Source organism: Bombina bombina, chromosome 2 (genome assembly GCF_027579735.1).
Source record: "Bombina bombina isolate aBomBom1 chromosome 2, aBomBom1.pri, whole genome shotgun sequence".
NCBI classification, from domain to species: domain Eukaryota; kingdom Metazoa; phylum Chordata; class Amphibia; order Anura; family Bombinatoridae; genus Bombina; species Bombina bombina.
Window position 1 is genome coordinate 1,229,009,036 of NC_069500.1, and position 14,370 is coordinate 1,229,023,405.

Below are 14,370 nucleotides of genomic sequence, written 5' to 3' on the forward strand. Positions count from 1 at the left end.
GCTTTATAATTAACTTCTATTATAAAATTGACTTCATTCTCTATCTCCTGCTATGTGCTCTAGACTCCTTCCTAGATAGCTCTTCAACAAAGAATAATATGTGAACAAAGCAAATTTGAGAATTATATTGTATGGTCTTTCTGAATCACAAAAGACATTTTTTCGGTTTCATGTCCCTTTAATAAAAAATGTGACTACTGTATCCTCTCGTTGTTGAACCCTTTGCCACAAATGACTACAATACACTTACAATATGGGGCTGCATTCAATGCCTTCCCATTGATTCCAAACCCCTTTGTTTGAAATGTGTTTCTAAGTGCTAGTTTTTAGCTCATCAACAAATCTCTGATAAGAAAATAATATAAAAAGTATATTTTTCTCCTCTAAACTGCAGGGCACTCAGCTCCGTTTTATAACAGTGTGACTAAACATTACCTATTGTATATTTAATGTATACAAAGTGTACTTACATTTCTCCCTTCATTTTGCATAAAGATTTAGTCTCGGACATTTAAAATCACGAAATGGAGAGAAATTAGGCTTCACTAGTGAAACAAATAAAAGGGACTTTCATTTGTGAAGTATAACATACTTCATGCAGAAAGCTCCTTAATTTGTTTCAAGTGATCGCCGCTCCGAGCTGCTCAGGCAGCCCACGGCAGATCGCTGTTTTGTTAAGAGTTGATGTTAGCCGTGCGGTAAATCCGGCTTGGTGCCCTTGAGAGCCGGATATCACGCACGCTATTTGCTAAGGAGGTGGAAACGTCACCTCTTAGCAAAACAGCAATCTGCTGTGGGCTGCCTTAGCAGTTCAGAGCGAGCGGCAATCACTTGAAACAAATAAAGGAGTTTTCTGCATGAAGTATCTTATACTTCATGAATGAAAGTCCCCTTTGTTTGTTTCAATAGTCAATCCTAGCGTTTCACAAATGCTAGTGTTGACTTTCACTTTAAATATAGACTTAATGACACTTTACTCAAGGTTACAAAAGGATTTGGGAATTATTATTTCAGATTTCAATTTAGTAAATAATGTAGTATTGTGGAGAGAGTAACACCAGTCGAATAGTTATATAGGTAGATTTATTTAGCGGCAGAAACACTATGGTTCTTCTGCCACTTTACAGATCTTGAGTATTGTGTGTAGTTATGGAAGCCATACCTCAAGAATAAATACATTGGAATCTGTTCAAAGGAGGGATACTAAAATTATACATGGTCTAAAAAAATAAAGCCTCAATGACTGAAATATGTATAGCTTATAGGAGAGAAAGGAAATAGGTGATATTATACAAACGTTCAAGTATATTAAAAAGGTACATTAAACACTTTGAGATATTAATTTAAAATGTTTAATTGTATGTAGTAAAACAACTTTGGAATATACTTTCATTATTTATTTTGTTCCCTTTTCCTGTAATTTAATTCTGAATATTATGGGCTTCCAAAATTCCTGTTAAAAATGGAAGTGCAGACACAGCTGTAATCTACATAGTTATTGGCTGCACACTCTAGTAAGCCATTTATAACTGTCTCTAATTGGCTATAGCAGAAAAGGAAACCTAAGTTACAATATGGTGGCACCCACTGCTTTATAGACATTAGAATGTTATCCTTATTTTTTCAATATTTAAACAACTAATATTTTAAAAATACTTGTGTATATATTTCTCAGGCTAATATTTGCTCTGAATACATCATTCTATTGTCAGGGTGCCAGGAATCAGACTGAGACGAGAAGTGCAAAAATAATCACACCTTTATTAATAGCAAAAAATAATAAAAAGTCCACAAGTCAAATAACAAGCCAGGAATCAAAACCAGAGCTGGTAGTCAGACGAGCCGAGTCAGGAGCCAAAGCGAGTAGTCAGACGAGCTGGAATCAAGAACAAGGAGAACAGCAGAGTCAGGAACAAGCCAGGGATCAGGAACCAGGAGGGAAGTCAGACAGCCAGGTAATGCACAGGAGCTCTCACAAACAGGTCTGAAACAACGCAAGGGCAAAGCATACTGAACAGAGGCCCTTTAAATAATAAGTGAGGACATCACAATTCTGAGACTGCATCCTGTCTCACATGGATGATGTACACCAGTCAGGCCATAAAAGGAAGTGCAGGGTTTTTTTTTTATTTTGGGGGGTCTTTTTTTTTATTTTGAGGTGGTAAAGACAAACTGAGGCAGACATGAAAAATGCCTGGGATAAGAATATTCTTATTTAAAGGGACATTAAACCACAACATTTTCTTTCATGATTCAGATAGAAAATACAATTTTAAACAACATTCCTATTTACTTCTATTATCTAATTTGCTTCATTCTTTAGATATCTTTTGTTAAAGAAATAGCAATACACAAAGGTGAGCCAATCACATGAGGCATCTAAGTGCAGCCACCAATCAGAAGCTACCGAGCCTATCTAGATATGCTTTTCAGGAAAGAATATCAAGAGAATGAAGCAAAATACATAATAGAAGTAAATTAGAAAGTTGTTTAAAATGGTATTCTATATCTGAGTCATGAAAGATAAAATTTGGGTTTAATGTCCCTTTAATTCTATAAAATTAAATAAGCTTACACTATTAAGTACATTTTGGACAGACTTCTCGTGTATGGTTCTTACCTGCCATCAAAATCTATGTTTCTATAAACCACAATTTAAAAATTGCTTCAGTAAAATTATTTTAGTGACTTTCCAGTACTTAAAAGACTTCTTAGACAATCTTGCCAAAAGAGCTTTAGATCAAAATCTCACCATGGATATCTAACCTTGTTAGATGAGGGACCACACTGGAGTTTGTTCCGCAAATGGTCAAAATGCAACTAATTGGCCAGATGCGGTAACTAACTCTTCCATTTTTGCTTTTAATCTTAGCTGAGAGCTTGTAAGTGAGTGCTGGACTTTCTCTGTGTGTTGTATTAATTTGTTTTGTCATTTTCCCTATGGGCCTTGCATCCAAGACCTGTATGGGGTTAACTGCCTGTGACTCTGGGGACAGTGCAGCTTCCTGAGAGTGCTATTGTGCACCCAGGGCTGTGCATGGTGCAGTCCCCTTCCGTGTTTTGTGTGTGTATATATATATATATATATATATATATATATATATATATACACACACACACACACATATACGCACACATACATACACAATAATGTGTAAAATTATTTAGCCTGGTATAAGTTGTTTCAGCTTTTACAAATGCCAGAATTATCCGACATGATGAAAAGTACCCATCTTGTCCCCATTTAACTCTTTCTTTGTCTTGTAGGACAAATGAACAAACAAAGTCAAAGGTTCTGTTGCCAACTTTGAGAGCTAAGGTGTATTATTGTACTATATATACACCTAAGCCCACACATACAGTATATAAGATTTTCTTTACTTTGCTTCTTGAAGTTGAACCTCAATATTATAAAAAAAATATGAAAAATAAAGTATCCTGTCTGGAGAAGTGGATTCCTGCATAACATGATTGGAAGGTGACATTGTGGCCCCTGGGATTGACAAGCGATGTCTATAGTTTTTTTCTCAAACCTTTGTTAGCCATAAGGTTATGAACATAGAGAAGAGCAGTCTGGTCAAACAGTCTGTTTCAGGGCACCACAATTTTATCCTTTTGTCAGATTTAAAAAAAAACAACAACACAAAAACCAAAAAAACACACTTTTTGTATGATGGGCATTTTCTCTAAAGGAAATGTGGTACACAGAGCCATTCTAGTGCTCCAGCAGTTGGACATCCCTGTAGCATTGTAACATATCACTGCATGCACATTAGTGAGGTAAATTTTCCATTACAATACTTAAAATGAATCACTGAATATAGTGCTGCCTAGAATCGTACTGTGTACATATTAAACATAGCCAGTTTTGCTGGTTACTGATGTCAGTTACTACGTATATCCCTCACCCTCCTATTTAGTGATCACACCCTCCCTGACTCACTACATGAGCTCACCTGTCACACATTATCACACTGGTATACACAGTCAAAAGGTGAATATATGGTAATTTTATGCCAGAAGTTAAATAAACTAATGTAAATTGGGACTGACTAGGCAAAAAATAAAAACACAGGGAAATACACGCAAGGCTAAAATTATGAATCAGAGACAAAAATAAATAAATCACTGCTGGAAATGTTTAAGGATCAATTAGATAATGTTCATTGCTAAAACAAAATAGTCATAGACAGATTGAAAAACACTACAACCAAAACCTAGTTACATACTGGAAAAATAAAAAACTAGAAACTTATTTCTAAGCCCATATTTGCTGTATATTACAGTGCAGCAGAATATTAGCATGGTTAGGACACATACAGATCCGATTAACCTTAGGACAAAAAAACAGAAGCACACTGATTACATTGTAGATTACAGACAATTATGTGCTGTTATAGCTATAACCATAAAATAGAGTTTAGACGAGATTGGCCAGTGCTTGATCCCAAATCTAGAGATACCTACACTTAGGACCACACATTTGAAATACAATAGAGACTATCCTAGCACCAGAACATACATATATATATATATATATATATATATATATATATATATATATATATATATATATTTAAAATAAAGTGACCGTAAAATCAAAATTCATATAGAAGTAAATTGGAAAGCTGTTTCAAACTATATGTTTATCTAAATGTACTACAATCTTTTGGAAGCCTCCTTTGAAAGGCATACCTAGGTAGGCTTAAGAACAGTAAAGCACTTCTGGGAGCTAGCTGCTGATTAGTAAATGCACATATATGCCTTCTGTCATTGGCTCCGCTCACCCAATGTGTTCAGCTAGTTTCCAGTAGTGCATTGCTGTTCCTTCAAAGGATACCAAGAGAATGAAGCTAATTTGATAATACAAGTAAATTATTAAATTGTTTTTTTTTTTATAAATTGTATGCTTTATCTGAATCAGGAAAATATGTTTGAGTTGCATGTCCATGAATGTGTAGATGTATTTGTTAGTCAATGGCAGCAGTGTTTGCAACAATGTAATACATTGCTATAAACATTTATGCAAACACTGATGCCAGATGGCTAAAGACACAAGCAAGCTCACAAACTCACCTAGAACTACTCTTTATGAAAGGATACCAGAACTTTGCAAAAAAACAAACAAAAAACAAATAGATGTAAATTGGAAAGTTGTTTGAAATTCCATGCCCTATCCAATCAATGTACGTTTCATTTTGACATTACTGTAACTAGAAAATAGATTGGCTATCTTCACAAGTGTAGTACAATAAAAACACAGCAATACAATCCTGGAACCAGAACCTGACAATGCATATAAACTTACTGTATACAACTAGAAGACAGCATAAGAAAAATAGAGAAAATTACCTACTGATTACAATTGGGGGTTAATAAATGGGGTTAAGCTATTAAATCAACAGCAAACATCTGAATTACACAAATGCTGTTTATAAGTTCATAACTTTATGGCTAAAAGCAACACTCAAGTGGTAGTTTAAATAAAAATACCCTGCAAGATGTGGTGGCACCTCAAGTGGTAGTTTAAATAAAAATACCCTGCAAGATGTGGTGGCACCTCAAGTGGTAGTTTAAATAAAAATACCCTGCAAGATGTGGAGGCATCCCCCCTGCTCCAGTGTCTCACCACAACTAGTTATTGACTAATCTGTAAAATTCACCACCTCACGTGATAATCAATATCATCTAGTGGTTTCAACCAGTGTATACACATTATCCAAATATTCAGTAACTTGCATCATTATATCTTGACATAAATCATATGGAGGAAAGTAATATAAAGCAGTTGCTAGATCAGGAATAAAACCACCCTTGTTATAACTCTCACTGCATGGAACAAACCTGAGCTGCACGCTGTACCCGGTGGTACATAGAGCGGCAGTGCCATTCCTGCACAAGCTGCTGTACTTGTCCCGAGAGCTGCTGCTGTACTTGTCTCGAGAGCTGCTTTACTGGTCCCGAGAGCTGCTGTACTTGTCAGGTTGTTGTCAGACCTGATGGTTACTGTTGTTCCGCCCCTGTTTGCTCTAACTAGTCACACACTGCTGAAGGTCTAAACCCACTTAAAGTAACACGTATGTCAGGTGTGATTGTGCATTACATCACACAGCTTGCTAAGCCTTTAAAAGTACAATAGTTATACAGGAGCACAACGCAGAATAAAGCTGCATGTTTAACCATTTGACTGCCTGAAATCTGCTGTGCAATACAAATAAAATGTGATTTATTATTCTGAAATTATGAAATATTCCTCTCCCCTTGATTAACCTTTTCACCCCCCCAAACTGACACAGCTTTACAACTTGATACCATGTATGTTATGACGATATATATATATTTATATTTTTTATTTATTATTATTGTGCTTGGCATTATATATGAAGTTCGGGTAGTGTAGATTTTATTAGCAATTTAATGTAAAAAAATATAAACATAGGTTATGATATAAACAGGGACGGCCCACATTCTCAAGAGACTGTATGTGACCCTATAGAAATGATCACATGATATGCTTGTCATTGCTGGCATTACTCACCTGAAAAACTTTAGTAAAGTTTGTCACAAAGCTGAGAGCTGCCTAGGGGCACCTTCAATCACAGTTACTTGTACCTACCTCTTGCCCTGTTATATAGTTTACATATTTACATATTGTCTCACATTTTGTGTGCCAACAAATATAATAAATATATACATATATATATATATATATATATATATATATATATATTTATATCAAAACAAAACTGCCAAGTGGAAGAAACCATCATTACATTTAAAGAAAGCTTTACTTATATTCCTCTTTATTTATATAGACAACTCGTGAACAATTGTTAAAAAAGCTATCTGAATAATTACAAACATTGCTTGAGTATGTACAACTGATTCCTGTGACACTGCTCACTGGCTGGAAGAGACTTGGTTTATTGATCAGAGAAACCTCTGGGCAGCTATTCTATTGGTGTTTTTCTTTAAAAAAATACACAGAATGATTCAGTCCAGTAGAGCCATTAACTTATTTCTTATCTTATCCCTGGCTGCTGCTAGGTGTTACTAGGGAGAATGATGATTTATTATTTTTTTTGGTACGTGTGCACCACTATTGTCTAAACTTTTGATATCTCAGAGGAATGGCTTATCTGGGGGTCGATCCGATATAAAGCGTCGCCCGCAAAAGCCGGCGACGCCAATATTTACGCTGATTTGGTATCACATATACGGCGTAACCTAGAAGTTACGCGCGTATATTTCTGCCGTCGCCCGTAGTTTTTTGGGCCATAGGCAGGTATACCAAACCAGCGCAGTTTGGTATCCAATATGCAGCGTAAGGACTTACGTGGCGAAAATGGAGAAAACTTACTCCATTTTCACCTCGCCACAAAAAGCAGCCGTAAGAAGCCTTACGCTGACTATTGGAGCCCCGTAACTCCCTAAACTAACTAGAAAATAAACCTAACACCTAACGCATGCGCAATGTCTATCTCCCTGTCAACCGCGATCTTCTAAAATAAACCTAACACCTAACGCATGCGCAATGTCTATCTCCCTGTCAACCGCGATCTGCTAAATAAAACCTAACACCTAACGCATGCGCAATGTCTATCTACCTGTCAACCGCGATCCCCCCCCCCGAAATCCCTAATAAAGTTATTAACCCCTAAACCGCCGCTCCCAGACCCCGAGCTCAATCTGATTGGCTGTTCGGATCAGCCAATCGGATTGAACTTGAATCTGATTGGCTGATTCAATCAGCCAATCAGATTTTTCTAACTTAATTCCGATTGGCTGATAGAATCCTATCAGCCAATCGGAATTCGGCGGACGCCATCTTGGATGACGTCATTTAAAGGTACCTCATTCGTAGTACAGCAGTCGGCCGGGATGGATGCTCCGCGGCGGCGGAGCGAAGAAAGAAGATTGAAGATGCCGCCGGAAGAATGAAGACTTTGCTGCCGCTTGGAGGAAGACGTCGCCGGAGGAAGAATTCTTCTTTGCCGCTTGGAGTAAGACATCGCCGGAGGAAGAATTCTTCTTTGCCGCTTGGAGGAAGACATCGCCCGGATCGGATCAGGAGTTCGGCCCGGTGTGGTGAAGACAAGGTAGGGAGATCTTCAGGGGGGTAGTGTAAGGCTTTTTTAAGGGGGGTTTGGGTGGTTTTAGAATAGGGGTATGTGGGTGGTGGGTTGTAATGGGGGGGGGATTGTATTTGTTGTATGCAAAAGAGCTGAATTCTTTGGGGCATGCCCCACAAAAGGCCCTTTTAAGGGCTGGTAAGGTAAAGAGCTTTGAAATTTGTTTAATTTAGAATAGGGCAGGGAATTTTTTTTATTTTGGGGGTTTATTATTTTATTAGGGGGCTTAGAATAGGTGTAATTAGCTTAAAAATCTTGTAATCTTTTTTTTATTTTTTGTAATTTAGTGTTTTTTTTTTGTAATTTAGTTTAGTTAATTTAATTGTATTTTTAGATAGATGTTTGTAGTTTATTAAATTTATTGATAGTGTAGGTGTATTTATAACTTAGGTTAGGATTTATTTTACAGGTAATTGGGTAATTATTTTAACTAGGTAGATATTAAATAGTTAATAACTATTTAATATCTATTATACCTAGTTAAAATAATTAACAATTTACCTGTAAAATAAATATTAACCCTAACATAGCTACAATGTAATTATTAATTATATTGTAGCTATCTTAGGGTTTATTTTATAGGTAAGTATTTAGATTTAAATAGGAATATTTTAGTTTATAAATGAATTAGATTAATTTAATATAAATTTAGTTAGGGGTGTTAGGGTTAGATAGAGTTAATATAGTTAATATAAATACTATAGTAACTATATTAACCCTAATATAATTAGGGTTAATATAGTTAATATATATAATGTAATAACTATATTAACTATAATATACTTAGGGTTAATATAGATAATATAGCTGGCGGCGGGGTAGGTAGATTAAATTAGGGGTTAATCATTTTAATAGAGATGGCGGCGGTGTAAGGGGCTTACATTAGGGGTTAATAATTTTAATATAGATGGCGGCGGTGTTAGGGGCTCACTTTAGGGGGTTATAGATATAATATAGCTGGCAGCGGGGTACGGGAGCGGCGGTTTAGGGGTTAATAGCTTTTTTATTGTTAGGCTAGTGAGGGGGGATAGCGGATAGAGGGTTAGACGTGTCGGGCTATGTTAGGGAGGCGTGTTAGACAGTGCGGGTGTTTTAGACTTTAGTCAGGTTTTATAGGCGCCGGCAGTTTCTAACGTGGCGCAAGTCACTGGCGACGCCAGAAATTTGTACTTGCGCAGATTTCTGGACATCGCTGGTTTGTCAGACTTACGGCACGTTAGCATCTGACGGCGACCTATATGGGATAGCTCGAGTTGCGAGCTGAAACTGTGGGCGACGCCGGTTCCCTTGCTTGCGCCGCAAACTGCGATCTACATCGGATCGCGCCCCTGATTGCCACAATGTATTTGTGTTCTCTCTGTCTAAACTCACTCAGTGTAGCAAATTTCTATATATATATAAATAAAAGACCAAACATGACATAGTTATAATCATATAAAAATTATTTATATACAACTCAACAAAATTAGGCTCTTGATTATTCCCAGGTGATCATTATTATTAGGACAATCACTTGACAGATATGACATGAAAGCCCTTCTATGGAGGCCCTTATCAGTGAAATAAGGAATCTTTTAAAAATATTTGTATGGTGATGGATAATAAAGTTCCCTTTAAAAATTGCCAGAATGCTCAATATAGAATTAATGCTGTGGCGTATTTCCTACTATTATGACACTCATCTGGCAACTGAATTAACAGAAGGCGATTAATATTAACAAGCAGGATGGCCGCTATAAAACTATATTATGAAGGGTAACATAGGGGATGCATTACTACCTGTTGTTGCTCTATATGTCTATGGGTTTATAAGGTGATCACTGAAAGATATTTTCACTTGTCTCTCTAGCACAATTGAGGGATAGGGTCTCCCTCCCCTGAGGAAAAACAGAACCACTGCAAGTTATTGCCTTTTCAAGGTGATCATCTGCATCTTACAGGTCCGGTGACCCTGCAAATTGTTTGGAGGTTGAGACATGGGGGCCAATTTATCAAGCCCCGTATGGGCCCCAATGCCTCTGTTTCCGCACAAGCCTTCAGGCTTGCCGGAAACAGGAGTTAAGAAGCAGCGGTCTTAAAATCGCTGCTCCTTAACTCGTCTGCCACCTCGGAGGCGGCGGACAGCAGTCAGCACGATCAGATACGATCGGGTTGATTGACACCTCCTGCGAATCTGCAGGGGGCGGCATTGCACAAGAGAAATGCTTGTGCAATGATACATTTATTATTTATTTTCGATGTGCGGCAGACATGATCTGCTACAGCGGATCGTGTCCACTAGCACTATAATAAATTGGCCTCATGAGCTTTCAAAGCCCCCCACAGTTTCAGTAACATAGAAGTCCCTGCAGTAAGTTTTCTCAGCTGCACAGTCTCCAATATCCAATTTGAAAGTGGGAGCCACCAGGAAGATGTCATGCGGTTGTCTGCACTCAAGGGGTTATGGACCATTGTAGCATTGTATTAAATTTCATGCATGACTTCCATTTTAAGTAGAGCTTCTAACCATCCTGCATACGGGATTGCCACTGTTTGGGAGCAATGCCAAGCTGTCCTCCCTGCAGCTTTACATACAGTGAAAATCCCCTGGTTTCCAGGGTGAACCAGGGACTGCACAGACTGAATAAAATGTTTTATAAGAATTTAAAGCTGTCATTTTGTTAGTAACATCTGCATTGCTTTGTTATCAAGGATGCCTATCTACAAAAACCTTTTGAAGTTTCTAACACACATTTATCTTATTCCCCTTTCTGGGGCCAATTAAGACCAGATAGACATTTACTCCTGCACTGATCTAACCAGTCACAGTGTAGCATGTAGATGAGTTACATAAACTAGATAAATCTGTAGTATGCAATCGCTTTCTTCATAAAGTTAAGAGAGGTATTAATAAGCCGTTATTTAAACATATATACAGAGAGAGAAGTGCTCAACCAGGAATGAACCACCTCATCAGTGGGGTGCAGCCATATCTCTCAAGGCACATTTGGCATGGAGTTTGGTCTCCCCCATCACCCATAGGGAGACTTTCCCCAGGGTCAAAGCTTATTTTGTTTAAAAAAAAAAAAAATGTTACAAATGAAATAAAAAAAGAAGCAATAGCATTTCTGGGGTTTGAGTAAGCGCTCTCATACCCATATGTGTGCGTCTCAATAAATATGTTTTAGAATTGTTTAATGGCCCTTTAAAAGCTGAGTCTGTTTATTTTTTTAGAAAACATCACAGTGCTGTACATATTTAAAAACACAAAGCATCAGTTCTACAGTTCATTCTCCTGTTACTTCCCTAAACATGTAATGAACTAATGGAATTGTTCTTTAATAACAAACTAACAGCTAGATTTAGAGTTTTGTCGGTAAAGACCCGCGTAGCTAACGCTGCTTTTTTTCCCAGCGCACCCTTAAGACAACGCTGGTATTTAGAGTTGTCTGAGTGGCTGCGTTAGGCTCAGAAAAGGGAGCGTTGAGCAGAATTTAGCTTCCCTTCAACCTTCAATACCAGCGTTGCTTACGGTAGCGATAAGCTGGCAAAACGTGCTCATGCACAATATCCTTATAGGAAACAATGGGGCTGAGCTGGCTGAAAAAAACCTAACACCTGCAAAAAAGCAGCGTTCAGCTCCTAGCACAGCCCCATTGTTTTCTATGGGGAAAAACTCTCTAAGTCTGCACCTAACACCCAAACATGAACCCCGAGTCTAAACACCCCTAACTTTACACTTATTAACCCCTAATCTGCCGGCCCCGCTATCGCTGACACCTACATTATATTATTAACCCCTAATCTGCCGCTCCGGACACCACCGCAACCTACATTATACCTATGAACCCCTAATCTGCTGCCCCTAACATCGCCGACACCTACATTATATTTATTAACCCCTAATCTGCCCCCCCCCCAACGTCGCCGCAACCTAACTACAAGTATTAACCCCTAATCTACCGACCGGACCTCGCCGCCACTATAATAAATGTATTAACCCCATAACCGCTGCACTCCCGCCTCGCAAACGCTAGAATAAATTGTATTAACCCCTAATCTGCCCTCCCTAATTTCGCTGCCACCTACCTACAATTATTAACCCCTAATCTCCCGCCTGCAACGTCACCGCTACTATAATAAATGTATTAACCCCTAAACCTAAGTCTAACCCTAACCCTAACACCCCCTAACATAAATATAATTTTAATAAAACGAAATAATATTCCTATTATTAAATAAATTGATCCTATTTAAAACTAAATACTTACCTATCAAATAAACCCTAGTATAGCTACAATATAAATAATAATTACATTGTAGCTATTTTAGGATTTATATTTATTTTACAGGCAACTTTGTATTTATTCTAACTAGGTACAATAGCTATTAAATAGTTATTAACTATTTAATAGCTACCTAGTTAAAATAATTACAAAATTACCTGTAAAATAAATTCTAACCTAAGTTACAAATACACCTAAAACTACACTATCAATAAATTAATTAAATAAATTACCTACAATTAGCTAAACTAAAATACAATTAAACATACTAATCTATAATACAAAAACAAACAAACACTAAATTACAAAAAATAAAAAAATATTACAAGAATTTTAATCTAATTACACCTAATCTAAGCCCCCTAATAAAATGAAAAAGCCCCCCAAAATAATAAAATTCCCTACCCTATTCTAAATTACAAAAGTAATCAGCTCTTTTACCAGCCCTTAAAAGGGCTTTTTTTGTGGGGCATTGCCCCAAAGTAATCAGCTCTTTTACCTGTAAAAGAAAATACAATACCCCCCCAACATTACAACCCACCACCCACATACCCCTATTCTAACCCACCCAAACCCCCCTTAAAAAAAACTATCACTAACCCCCTGAAGATCTCCCTACCTTGAGTCGTCTTCACTCAGCCGAGCCGAAGTCTTCATCCAATCCGGCAGATGTGGTCCTCCATCCGGGCGAAGTCTTGATCCAAGCGGCAAAGAAGAGGTCCTCCATCCGGGCGATGTCTTCTTCCAAGTGGCATCTTCTATCTTCTGTCTTCCGGATCCATCTTCATCCCGCCGACGCGGAACATCCTCCTTCCCCGACGGACTAACGACGAATGAAGGTTCCTTTAAGGGACGTCATCCAAGATGGCGTCCCTCGAATTCCGATAGGATTCTATCAGCCAATCGGATTTAAGGTAGGAAAAATCTGATTGGCTGATTCAATCAGCCAATCAGATGGAAGTTCAATCCGATTGGCTGATCCAATAAGCCAATCAGATTGAGCTCGCATTCTATTGGCTGTTCCAATCAGCCAATAGAATGCAAGCTCAATCTGATTGGCTGATTGAATCAGCCAATCAGATTTTTCCTACCTTAATTCCGATTGGCTGATAGAATCCTATCAGCCAATCGGAATTCGAGGGACGCCATCTTGGATGACATCATTTAAAGGAACCTTCATTCGTCGTTAGTCCATTGGGGAAGGAGGATGTTCCGCGTCGGCGGGATGAAGATGGATCCGGAAGACAGAAGATAGAAGATGCCGCCGCTTGGAAGAAGACATTGCCCGGATGGAGGACCTCTGCTTTGCCGCTTGGATCAAGACTTCGCTCGGATGGAGGACCTCTTCTTTGCTGCTTGGATCAAGACTTCGCTCGGATGGAGGACCACATCTGCCGGATTGGATGAAGACTTTGGCTCGGCTGAGTGAAGACGACTCAAGGTAGGGAGATCTTCAGGGGGTTAGTGATAGTTTTTTTTAAGGGGGGTTTGGGTGGGTTAGAATAGGGGTATGTGTGTGGTGGGTTGTAATGTTGGGGGGGGGTATTGTATTTTCTTTTACAGGTAAAAGAGCTGATTACTTTGGGGCAATGCCCCGCAAAAAAAGAGCTGGTAACTTGGTAATTTAGAATAGGGTAGGGAATTTCATTATTTTGGGGGGCTTTTCTATTTGATTAGGGGGCTTAGATTAGGTGTAATTAGATTAATTAATTGTAATATTTTTTATTTTTTTGTAATTTAGTGTTTTGTTTTTTTGTATTATAGATTAGTTTATTTAATTGTATTTTAGTTTAGCTAAATGTAGTTAATTTATTTAATTAATTTAATGATAGTGTAGTGTTAGGTGTATTTGTAACTTAGGTTAGAATTTATTTTACAGGTAATTTTGTAATTTTTTTAACTAGGTAGCTATTAAATAGTTAATAACTATTTAATAGCTATTGTACCTAGTTAAAATAAATACAAAGTTGCCT

General features: G+C 37.7%; 1 protein-coding gene across 1 annotated transcript in view; it reads right to left on the bottom strand.

The window, feature by feature from the left end:
- NIPAL1 (NIPA like domain containing 1) overlaps positions 1 to 6,011 on the bottom strand; it is a 109,178-nt gene extending 103,167 nt beyond the window's left edge. The window contains exon 1 of the mRNA XM_053703988.1: positions 5,845 to 6,011. Coding sequence (XP_053559963.1) covers positions 5,845 to 5,890 — 46 coding nt within the window. The 5' untranslated portion in view covers positions 5,891 to 6,011. The remainder of the gene's footprint in view (positions 1 to 5,844) is intronic.
- Positions 6,012 to 14,370: the final 8,359 nt, after the last annotated feature.